Source organism: Equus przewalskii, chromosome X (assembly GCF_037783145.1).
Source record: "Equus przewalskii isolate Varuska chromosome X, EquPr2, whole genome shotgun sequence".
NCBI lineage: Eukaryota > Metazoa > Chordata > Mammalia > Perissodactyla > Equidae > Equus > Equus przewalskii.
Genome location: NC_091863.1, coordinates 17,199,273 through 17,212,353, shown reverse-complemented (window position 1 = coordinate 17,212,353; position 13,081 = coordinate 17,199,273). Strand labels below are relative to the sequence as shown.

General features: G+C 39.9%; 1 protein-coding gene across 3 annotated transcripts in view; it reads right to left on the bottom strand.

The window, feature by feature from the left end:
* PHEX (phosphate regulating endopeptidase X-linked) overlaps positions 1-13,081 on the bottom strand; it is a 195,154-nt gene that overhangs the window by 113,005 nt on the left and 69,068 nt on the right. For 2 of the 3 annotated variants that reach the window (XM_070603463.1, XM_070603465.1), the window contains 2 exons: positions 9,613-9,706; positions 7,350-7,478 (listed from right to left, as the gene is read on the bottom strand). In XM_070603463.1, coding sequence (XP_070459564.1) covers positions 7,350-7,478; positions 9,613-9,706 — 223 coding nt within the window. The remainder of the gene's footprint in view (positions 1-7,349; positions 7,479-9,612; positions 9,707-13,081) is intronic. The other variant, XM_070603464.1, reaches the window with a different exon arrangement.

The window sequence follows — 13,081 nt, the reverse complement described above, 5'->3', positions numbered from 1 at the left end:
ATATATATGTTCACATCTCCACCTTAGTAACTAAAGAATGGTAAACATTTTTAAAAGACTCTTTTGATAAGAAATCTTACAGAGCCTTTGGTCACCATTCTAAAGATCAGGGATCACTCCTAAGAATGATTTATGTAGAAAATACTGGAAATTGAGCTCAGTGTGTGGACTGAGTCAAAGATATACCTCGGAAGTTGCCCTTAGCTGAAATCTCTGATAATCAGCTTGTTTCTTATTGTTTCCCTCTTTCTTCTGAAAATTATGTGAACAAAAAAATGCAATGTCAACTCGTTGGATTTGAATTGATTAAGCTTTCACTGTATTTGTCTTTAAAATATTGAAATACTAGAAGCAAAATCTATTCCAACTGTTTCCTACCTCTAAAATGTTAAGAAATAGGAAAGGCATGCCATTTATTTTTATAAGATCTTAACATATGAATAAATAATTTCCTGGTAAGGGTGAATTCTTTATAGGACAAGCCACCAAGAAGACTCCTCATTATGACTAGTCTCCTAATTTCAGTCATAAAAATGGTAAAGATTCAAGTGTTTTTCAGAGAGAAGCAAGGGGATAGAGCACTGGCTTAAAGCTAGATTTTCTGGGCTTGAACCCCATCTAAACCATTTTCAAGCTGTACAACCTTGGGGAATTTACTTAAACTCTCTGAGCCTCAGTTTCCTCATCTGGAAGATGGGGACAATAATAGCAGTCATAGAGCCACTGTGAGGATTAAATGAGTTAAGACATTGAAAGCACTTAGAAGAGTGCCAGACATCCAGTTAAACCTCAGTAAAAGTTAGCTACTTTATCATCATCACCAGATTTTTAAAACATCATATCCTGACCATCACAGTCACACTAGGTCCATGGTGACCATCTCTTCCCTTCCCAGCCATCATTGGGATCTTCACCTGCCCTCCATGCATGTGGATATCTATCTGGGCCATTTAATCATACAATACAGATATTCATAAATTATTATTATAAAAAGGAATTGGATGAGAAAAATAATGAGTAATAACTTTAGACATCCCTCCCTTCACAAACACATACCCCTAATCCTCTCTCCTGTCATTCAGGACATAAGCATACAGATCAGGGTTTGTCACAGTAGAATGAGAGCAACATCTCTATTTATAGTGACCATACATCATGCACTCTCTGAGGGAGTCCCACTTTCATATGCTGTGTATAACTTTCCACAAAAGCAACTTGTAAAATGTTGAGCTAATATACTATATTTTAAAATTATGCATGGTCTTCTTCTAAATAAGATAAAAAATCAAAGAAGTTCTCTGACAGACAAGGTCTTGATTTTTCGCTCTGAAGACTGGAGAGAGAATGTTAGTGTAAAAGGCACAAAATGGTATTCCTAGGACATATTTAGTTTGGCCTCCAAATTATTGACCAAGATTTAAACTGTGGGAGATTTCACATAAAAATCCATATTTCTGACTTCTTTCAAAAACAAAAACAAAAAAAACCCAGAAACCTAGCAACCCTCTGCAGGCATCCTGCATGAATATAGCCAGAGCTGAATCCTGGATAGCATATTCATTCCTGTTCACTACCTTTTGTTCTGGCCACCGAGGCCCAGGGGCAATTACCACTCATCATTGCACTTGCCCTGGTTTTTGCTGACACCCAGCCAGCTTTACTCCTGGGTATTATTTAATGTTCCTCACTGACTGTGAGGGTAGTGGAGCTTGGAACCCCTGGCTCCCACCTTGACTGAGTCCTTTGCACATTCCAGGCACTGAACATCTTTAACTTGCAGACTCCACCCCACCCAGTCTCTGAGCCAAAGAGAACCAAGCCTCCAAGGTGCTTACCTCAGAGCAGGGTCTGGAATGTGCCTCCTCCTGTAAGCTGGTATCCCAGAGAACCTGAACATCCTCACCAAGTAGTAGCTGGACTCCAACTCCCACCCCTGTTCCCAGGCCATGAATCCCAGTGTTGCCTGAGTCCTTCCCTTCTGATATTAGAGCCCTCTGTGAAACTCCGTTGGTCAGGGACTGACAACCCCACATTCCTGTCCTGGCTACTAGCACCCAGTCACCCAGGGACTGAGCCCTGCCACGCTAAACTCAAGGGGTTTAGATTTTTTAGATGGGTACTGTTCAACATAGTAACCACATGTCCAATATGGTAGCCATACATGGCAATTAAACACCTGAAATGTGGCCAGTCCGAATCAAGGTGTGCTGTAAGTACAAAAGATACATGGGGTTTCAAGGACTTAGTATGAAATAAAGCATATACTATCACATTTATATTAATTACTTGAAATGATAATAGATATATTTGGGTTAAACAAATTATTAAAATTAATTTCACTTGTGTCCTTTTACTTTTTAATGAGTCTACTAGAAAATGTAAAATTACATATGTGGCTCATATTCAAGTTCTAATGGACAGTGCTACTTTAGGTGACAAAGACAAGCACTCTCCAAAGAGTTCTGTAACTCCCTACTCTCACCCCACTGGCCTGTTCCTCAGGTACAGGTAAGGCTTGCAGCCAGTCCCAAATGGGTTAAGGCCCTGTCACTATTTGAAAGGCAGGAGACTGTTCCATATGGCCTCTTTAGGTGGCTTTCTGTTGAAAGAGTCTCCTTTTTCTACATGCTATTCTTTCCATTTTTAATTAAATCTGTAAAACCCCCATAGTTAGGTGTGAATGAATATGAGTATACATATGTGTGTCTGGTGCACATGCACACTTGTATATGGAAGTTATAAAGAACCAGTAACATGGAATTGTGTGTTTTCCAAGGTGAAAAGGAAGAGAACTCTGGTAGGTTTGCGGTGGGGACGAGGTTGCTTCCTCCCCTACAAAGAAAACAAAGTGAACTCCTCTCTCCGACCCTCTATAACAAAGGGTGCCAACCCCACCATTAAGAGGCTGTGGAAACAGATACTGAGGAGACGCAGGAAGTCCCTTGGAGGAATCTAAGTACCACTTTTCAAAAGAAAACTAAATAGTTCAGGAGGGAAAAGAAACAAGCAGCAGCAGCCTGGAGGCCCTCACACCGAGTTTGGCACAGTCTATTTAAGCCACTCTGAATCAGGGAAATTTTCAATGATCTGATTGATCAACTGAAGCAGCTACTTGCACTAACGCAACAGGCTTTAGTAAAGGAAGTATTGCTGCCCAAGTTAGCAGCCAGGCCTGCTCACACCAATCACCAGGGCTGAGGTTTTTGGTGGTAACTCTTTGCAAACGAATGAATGATGCAAAGACCTTACTATTCCAATTGTGGTCCCCGGACCAGCAGCACCAGCATCACCAGCATCACCTGGGAGCTTGTTATGCGAATTCTTGGGTCCTACCCTAGACCCAGGTTAAAAAGATCCTTGTTAAAACGCAAGGAAATTTTGCATTTCAACAAGAAGATCCCCATGTGATTCTTGTACACATTAAAGTTTGAGAAGTACCTGAAGTTTAACCTTCTGAATGCATTTATTTGCTTAACAACCGTTTTTTGGTAAACAAAACAATGGCAGCCTTCCGTCTGAGTTAGAGTCTCTGGAATTCGTTTCATTGGGGATCTTTCTGTTTTTCTTTTTCTTTGGCCTATAGCTAATAGTATAGAATGATTTTCAAATAAATCAGTGGTTCCAGGTGGTTCTTGGATGGGAGCCCTGTAACAAGGCTATAAAAGGCAGATAGTCCTCTTAGAAGTTTCCAACTTAAGTATTCCCTGAGGCAAATAGCTTCAGTTTAAGGGTGGCAAATAATTTTATTTAAAAATAGATGAGGATCTGTGTAACTATCACATTATCTCCATGTCCCATGTACATCAAAATAAGGAGGGAAATTGCCAAAATCAACTTTATTTTAGAGTATCACACTGTGACACATGAAAAAGGGACTTTCACACGCAAACTAAGAAAAACAAAGTAATCCACATACCTTTCATATTACATAAAATTCTTCTATTGCCAAGAAAATTCCTGCTATATAAAAAAAAAACACCTCCATTATCCCTTAATTGTTTTTATATCCTTCCCAGAGCTTATAATGTTACCACTGTGATTATCTGACAAATTCTCAATCCATTTACTCCAACTAAGGAGTGAAAGAAAACACACAATGGGAATATTGAGTATTTTGAAATAAGACATTAATTCTTCAGTGGAATTATTTGCAAGAAGAGGACTTTCAGGTTCAAATATGAAGTCTCAAACTTGGCAGAAAATTCTCTAAATTCTCCAATTTTGCTGTCTCCAGACAGCAAAAATCGCAGTAAATGTACTTAGATTTATGCTATTCCCAAGAAAACTTCAGCATATAATACATAGTTGTGTATTACATAAGCAATACATAATACCAATCGTTTGATTATCATGACTTAAGCTTTTTTATATCTTTGTCTTTAAATTCAGTGTTTACTGATGACCTGTACCCAAGCTACTCCTATATTCATATCTGACTGACTACAATGGATTATTATTAGTGAAGGGGAGCAGAATTTGCCACCCCAAAATATGCCTCTTTGGCATATTGATTATTTTGGGCTGATTATTTTTGAGAGGCTGCAGACACAGGAGAATCTCTGAAAATAGGGTAGAAGTTACCCCTTTGTGAGAGAAATAAACATTTAAAAGGGAGTTCTTCATTGTAAGGGTGTCTCCCTCTCTCTACCAGGAAGAGAGAGATGACTAAATCTCTAGAAACTCTTACCAGTGGAGAAGACAGGACTTAACTCTGCATAACAACCTTACCCTTGTTTATTGTACTTTTCCTGGTCACCTGTCATAACTGCCCCCACCCTCAACATCTTCTTTTGTCTTCAGCTGAAGATAGTATTGAAGATGGTGGCTTGGGCCATTTCTGGGAGTTACTCAGTTTTCCTAAGGCTCTCCCATGTATATGGGAGGTATGCATGTTATTAAACTTCTGTTTGTTTTTCTCTTGTTAATCTGTCTTTTATTGTCTTTCATTACAGGGGGTCTCAGCCAAGAACCTAGAAGGGTAGAGGGAAAATTATTTTTCCTCCCCTACATTAGTTAATCATGTGTAGATATTTTGTTTCACGCCATTTGTAAAATTTAATTCTTGACAAAGAAAATGCACACACACACAAAAAAAAACCTGGCTAAATCCAAATTTCTAAATCAAAATATACCCTCTCTGCCAATTCAGCTGAAAGAGATGGAGAACAACACACTGCCAAGGTGAGGAGTCTTACAGCCACCTCCACCCTCACCTAGATTATTACCGCCTCCAGGCAGCCATACTACATTTCCTCAGTTTACTCATTCTCCCACTCCCCTTGTCAACTATTTCACACCTTCCCCTCTCTCCTCCAACCCTGAACTCAAGACTCATATAACCTACTGCCTCCTTGACATCTCCACTTGGAAGTCTGATAACATGTCAAGTTCAACATGACCAAAACTAAACTCCTGATCTTCTCTTCCAAACCTGGTCCTCCCACAGTATTCCCCATCTCAGTTAACAGCAACTCCAGACTTCCATTTAACCAGACTCAAAGCTCTTACTCTCAGATCCTTCATCCAATCTGTCAGCAAATTATGCTGGTTCTACCCTTCAGAATGTATTCAGAATCCAAGCCCTTCTTGCAAATCTCATTGCTACCACCTGGTCCAAGCCACCATCTCTGCCCTGGTCCCTCCAATAGTCTCCTAACTGGCCTCCCTGCTTCTATCCTTGACCCCCTACAGTCTCTTCTCAGCACAGCAGCCAGGGTGATCCTCTCAACATAAGTCGGGTCACATCAGGCCTCTGCTCAGAAGCCTGCATTAGCTCCCCACTTCACTCAGGGTAAAAGTCAACATTCTTACAATGGCCCATGGGCCTTACAAAAGAAAATGCCACCATCCCAGTGACTGCTCTGCTCTCAGTGCCTACTTCCCTCACCCTAGCTCACCCTGCTTCAGCCACGAGGACCTTGAGCACTCCAGGCACATCCCTGCCTTAGGGCTTTTGCACTAACTGTTCCTTCTGCCTAGAACATTCTTTGCCCAGATAGCAGCCATATCTAATTCTCTAATCTCCTTCAAATCTTTGCCAAATGTCATCTTCACAGTAAGGCTTTTCTTGACCATCCTATTTAATCCTACAACCCAACCCACACACCCGCACCTTCCAGCACTCCTGATTCCTCTCTACCCTATCTCCTTTTTCTTTTTTCCAGAGTCCTTACCATCTTCTAACACAATTGTTAATTTATGCATTGTGTTGATTTTTTATTGTCTGTTCCCCCATTAGAGTATCAATCAATGAGGTCAGGGATCTTTGTTTTGTTCTCTACTGTATCCCAAGTGCCTAGAACAGTGCCTGGCATATAATAGGTGTTCAACAAATATTTGTTGAGTAAATGAATGAAACAAAACCTCAGTTTTTGTTAGATGTATCTGGCTGGGCCATTAATGTCAGTACAGCAATTAGAAATAGCCAGGGTTCATAGGTACATGGAAGTTTATTATACTGCTCTTTCCACTTTTGTATATATTTAAAATTTTCTAAAAGGATTTCTTTTTAGGTTTAGAAAAAAATAGAGTGTTTTCTGTGAGATAAATGTCACATCTCTTTAGTTTTTAGAAAACAGCATAAGAAGAAAAGGAAAAAACCCTATATTTTATTTCTATTTCTTTTTTTTTTTTTCAAAGACTGGCACCTGAGCTAACAACTGTTGCCAATATTCTTTTTTCTTCTGCTTTTTCTCCCCAAATCCCCCCACTACATAGTTGTATATTTTAATTGTGGGTCCTTCTAGTTGTAGCATATGGGACGCCACCTCAGCATGGCCTGATGAGCCATGCCATGTCCACACCCAGGATCCGAACCAGCAAAACCCTGGGCCGCCAAAGCGGAGCGCACGGACTTAACCATTCAGCCACGGGGCCAGCCCTATTTCTATTTCTAAGCCACTTAATAGTTGTTAAATATATTACAAATCACTTCATCTCTGCATCTCCAGCTTCCTCATCTCTAAAACAAAGAGGGCTGACTGGAAAACCTCTACTTTTTGTAATTATAACAGTTCAAATATCCAATCATAAAATTATCTGCATCCCTTTTTTTTCCCTAAGCACTGACTTCACATATTTAACTTCTACAGGAGAAATTCTAACTCTATGTGGCATGACTTCATGCTTGTTTTCTCCCTTCTAAATCTTCTTAATTTTCATGACTACATTCTACATTTGAGTTTGAGGTTTTAGTTAATATAGTACTGCAGGAATTCCTCTTTGAAGCATAACTGTCATCTCGAATCATTGCTGGAAGAGCTAGGAGGCTGATATTGGCCTGCTGACCATATCCATGTCAGATCTGCTTAGTTTGCCATCGTTTTTACCAGCTGAGGAGCAGCACTTACCATCTCCTTCTTATCTTCCCGGAAGTGCACATTCACAAACATTTTTCCAACAACATAAGGGAGGGCACTTTCAATAAAGTTTACACATTTGTCCCACTGAGGCAACAAAGTTGTGGTCCCCTGGATTACCTGTGGGAGATAATCGATCCAGATTGAGCTTCACTTGGATAAAACCTACAACCAAAAAAAATTCAAACAACCTGAAGAAAACAGTCTACAAAACACTGCTCACTCCAACCCATTATACATGTGTCAGATAGTAGAGCCAAAGGTGAAATCAGAGGAAGAAAACAATTCTGCTTGTCCCCAGTTATATTTAAAACTAATGAAAATATTTTGACAGTGGAGAATAATGTGTTTCTCTTTTCCTTCCAATTTTCCTCATTAAACAAAGGAATTGGACAATAGCATAGCTTTTCTGCAGTTAGCAGGGATGTGAGGGGATGCTGTCCAAGTATCCAGATAGCATTTAATATTCACTGAGAACTAAAGTTCCACCAAGAAAGATCTAAAATCAATAGGTGATCCAAGTTCCTGCCCAGCTAGGACTTTCTTGCTCTGGGATAGCAGACTCACAAGGCAGACCAGGAGAACATGGCCCGCCATGAACCACCCAGGAAGCACATTTACATTGTGTCATAGCAAAGAACACACTGGTAACCAAGTAAAAAAATAGACGTAAATGTTTTTCCCATCCATCCCAATTAAACCATTACAAGAAAACATTTACAAGTAAGTAAGGAGGCTTCAAAGCAGGACTTCAAAGGCTTATAGGTTTACTCTTGGGGTTGAAAGCAAAGAAATACTATTTAAGTGGCCCTTGGAGGTTGGGAGCACTCAAAATGCAAAGTAAAGGCAGGCAGTGAGGGAGGCAGGCCTGAGAATGATGGCTGGAGGTGTCACTTGAACAACGTTAGACCCAGGCTGTTGGTACAGGGTGAACAGGATTAACATCTAAATTCATCTCTTCTTCCTCTACTTTCTAGTAACAGAATTCCTCTTAGAGGCAAGGAATGAATCTATTTTTAAAACCTCTAGAGAAAGAGATCCTACAACCTTCTTTGACAATTCACTATTATATTTAGCACTTTATGCTCAAGAAACATCGCCTCATACCTAACCTCAAATCTTCACATGTTACTTCTCACCCCTCTCTCTCTTATTCTCTTCACAGTGGGGATGGAAAGCAGCTGGGAACTATCTTTTATGTGATCCACAGGAATTAAAAATACACACACACACATATATAATCTACTTGTTTTGTAGCTTAACCCTTTGATATAACCTCAATATATACAGTTGTTTTATGTTGTTCTCCATAAAGCTCAATATTCTAGTGACTTTAAAGGGCCAAAACGTATCCAAAATCATTGTGTTATTCCTCAAGAGTAATGACCCACTAAGAATTCCTGTACTTACCAGTTTCTCTAATAACCAAAACATCTGTTAAATGAAATCACAGCTCATAAAATTCATTATTCACAACTTCAAATTAAGAAAAAATAAAAATTTTTTAAAATCACAAAATGTTTAAAATATATATTTTAAAAAGCCACAAAATCCTTAAGTCCTCTAGTGGTGGGAAAATTACTCAGACAAAAGCCTCTGAAACAAAGACAAGAATAACACCTATATAAGAGGAGAACAAGAGTGGGAGAGAAGCACAAATCAAAGAGCCAGGTGAGGCGGGAGAAAAAAAGTGTTTCAGGCAGTTGAGTGAGGTCTCAGAGGAAACTAGATTTAGGCCTCTTCGGCCTAGCCAAATCAGGATAGATTCAAAGACAAGATCAAGGTAAAGTTAAAGAGAAACTCTATCCCTAAATTAAACATGAAACTTTACCATCTAATACATATATCATGCATATTTTGAATATTCAGAATACTGAAACTGAAAGATAGTGACAAATATGTCACTAAGAAATGTTAAACTATAAATACAGTGACCCAGTTAAAAACACTGGGGGAAAAATGGGGAGAAGTTCGTAAGAGGGGGAGAGTGAAAACAATGTGATGGTCCCAAGTATTGCCCTAAATATCTTTATATAGCCTCAATAAAGTAGAGCTTGAGCATTACTGCACGGCCTGTAAGGTTTACCTCAATAAAAAGAAATAAAGCAAAAAAAAAAAAATAGTATCATCTGGGCTGCAAAACTCCCCCTGTCCAATCCCTAAAGATGATTTTTATTGGATTAGTTAACATACGGACTGTTCCGGCACGTCAAGTTGTCCAGTGATGTAACATCGCAATCTTCTTAAAACTTACCCTTGAGAATTCCAGCCACCTATACTGAAAGCGCCTGCTCAGGTTTGGAATTCTGGAATAAACCATCCTCCACACCAAATAGTTGGCAATGGTCCTGTTAATAGAGAGAGGTGCACATTTATTGTATTTAGGTTGATACCTGATGCTCTGCAGAACACCTTGGGAAAAACTGTTGGCAAAGCTCCACGGAGGGACCTCTTGCTCTACAAAACTGCAGAACTTTCACTTGAGAAATGACACAAGATGATACAATGTCAAAAAGGTCGACCAAAATTGGCTTGCTTTTCACCACCTAATACAGATAGATGGAATGAAGATTTCAGCTCCAGGCCTGTGTGTGAACATTTTGCTTTCCCTCTCAGGGCATAGAGCCCACTGCTGCCCAGCCTTTCATGTCTAGAAATTGTCAATACCTTCGAATTATTAAGTGACTTGATAAAATGCAGATGAATTCTTACCTTTGGAAACAAACAGCAATAAAATAGCTAATACCAATTATCTAAATTTGCACCCTGGTTCTACGCTTACTGGGTATGTGAGCTTGGGCAAGTCACTTAACCTTACTGATTTTATCTTTTCTTGTCATACAGTGAGGATGATCTCTACCTTATAGTGTTATTGTGAGGTTAAAATAAATAGTAAAACGCTTGACAAAGAGTAAATTCCAGATTTTTTTGTTGTTTTGTTCACTTCCAAACATGTATACAACCCCATACATTCACATAACGCCCATAATACGTATTTTTAAAAATCCATTACATTTTGTTAAGTGTTGCCTTTTTCTATGAGCAAAAGATGCCCCGACCTCAGAAGGATGTGCGATCTGAGTTAATTTCTAACTCAATAGTGATGATGAATTTTTAATGATCCATCCTCTCCCAGCTGTGCCATTACCATGGTGACTAATAACACATTCCTGAGATGGCTCTCAGGTCAGCCAGTATGTGACAGCAGTGTGACATGATGATGGTAACTGGCCCATCCAGAACAACCCACATCCTCATTTGCATGACACTCTAACCCAGTGGACGTGCACTCCTAGGAATAAAATAGTTTTCAGCATATACACTCAATATATGCAGAGTTATTTGAATTTATATAGAGATATACTAAGAGACTAACATTAGGAATTCTTTAACAAATATAGAAATAGAAATTCTGCAAGATAAAATGAAATAAAGATTTTTCAAAAGTCATTATTTAATTCTTCAAATACCATCAGTTAATTTTCCAAGACACATTATCCACAGATAATGAGGGTAATACACAATGACAGTGGATGTAAATCCACATTTCATATAGTCTTCTTGAATATTTCAAAACATTTTGGACCACATCCTTGTCAGATCTGGTTAAATTACCATTGTTTTTACCTTGTCATCTGGCTAACCAAGATAGCATACTCAAGTGGGAGAATGGCCACTTCGGCCATTTTCTTGCCATTCGCTTGTGCTTAGTTTACTAGTAACAGCTTTGATTCCTGTTTCTCTGCAAGAATTTTTAAAGCCATTTGTCCATTTTTTGAGGCTTAAACCAGATAATAAAATTAATAAATTTATAGGTATATGTAGATGACTCAAGATTATTTTCAATATATTGAATGAAAACAAACCAGTGAGGGTGACACTGTCTCCCCAATGTGGGCCATACAGATCAAATGAAGGGTCCATGGCCACCTATACAGAACTTGATAAAGCCTAATTATCCTTTAAATAAAAAAATAAAGATATATAGAAGTTCTGAAATTTTCTACTTGAACCCAGTGGATGTTGTTAGGGTACGCATACTACCCCTTGAAGACCACTGCTCTCATCAGCAAAGTCTAACCTTCACCCATGCTCTGTTGAGGCTACTATAATAAACATTTAGTTTTAGGTCATTCTTTTAGATCTTTTGAGTTCACATCCCTACTCCTGAGCAAGACAGGAAGTGTTTGCTGAGCACTTACAATTGACCAAGCATCGTTCCAGACGTCATGTGTAATGTAAAAAAAAAAAAGGAACCCAGCACCTACATTCAGAGAATTTAGAGTCTAGTTGGAAGACACAGGACTTCAGATTTCAGCTTGTTCATCTAATCAGGTTTTTAATTGAAGGCACACACAGTAAGTACATAAGGGATGCTCCTTTCACTCAATCAGCACATCCTGAGCACCCACATATGTACTGATAGCTCTAGGTACTGGGGAAATGGAAAGGTGAGGAAGGTATAGTCCCTGATCTCCTGAAGCTTGTAGCTGAGCAAGGGAAATGAAACAAGTGCATAAATAATGATTTGGCAGACCCCAGTGCCCAAAAGTGCGCACCAGACATTTCACTGGAAGGAGCACACACCTCAAACTGACGGATGGGAGTAGGCTTTATGAGAGGGACAGGGGCTACGCCTCAGGGATGGAGGGCTTAGGGGTTTGAGGCAGGAACATGAGCTGTGGACAGGCTAAATAATGTAGGCATAGCTTATGTGTTGGAGGGAATGGTGAGCAGGGTCATCACTCTCTGAGGTAAGCAGAAAGGCCAGCTAGAGTGAGTAGATGCAGGCAGCAATCAGAGTCCAGTTTAGAGAATGACAATGGGGCAGAGCCTCACCCTAACACAAGGTCTGTGTGTTCCTCAACTTTAAAATCCTCCTTGCTGGGTGTGAGACCTATGCTGGAGCCACAGCTGCAGATTAGGAGGAGGTCCACAGCCAGCAGATATCCTTACATGAATTCAAAAGATATTCCCTCATGGAGGCAGTGATGAACCAGATTAACGGGGGAGATAGTTAGGATGGGGCCTGATGGTGGCGGAAGAAGAGGCATTGTGGCAGAAGTACGCTGGGGTTTTAGAAGTGTGGGCCTTTCCAGCTCCCTTGAAATCATAGCATGTAGGCATCTCACATTATCTATAACCCCCACAGCACCACTAAAGGAGAGATGTTATTATATCCATTTTACATATAAGGAAACTTGAGGCCTAGAACCATTAAGTAACTCATGATCACATAGTCAGTGAATCTCCAACTTAGGAGAAACACCTAGGGAGTTTTAAAAGTCCAGATGCCCAAGCCACTCCAGGCCAATTAAATCAGAATCTCTAGGGTGCGACCCAGCATAAATATTGTTTTTAAATTCCCCCTAAGTCAGTCCAACGTGCAACCAAGTTGGAGAACCAGCGTAATAAGCAATAGAGGCTAGACCAAACCCAGGTGTGTCTAACTCTAAAGCCTGTGAGCTTTTCCCCATGCTACACAGTGATGAACTAATGCCTCAAATTCAGCAAAGATTTCCTGGCCAGTTATGGAAACCCCAAAACACTCCGAAAAAGGCGCTTCACAGAAATCTGTGGGTATGGAGAAAAAACAGTGTGCAAGGCCTTCATGGGCAAGGCATTACTAAGACGATAGCATAACAAGACCTCTGAGAGCTGGAAGATGGAATGTGGGGAAGCTCACCCAGCAAGACAAAGGCGCTGATGAGCTGCTCCAGTGT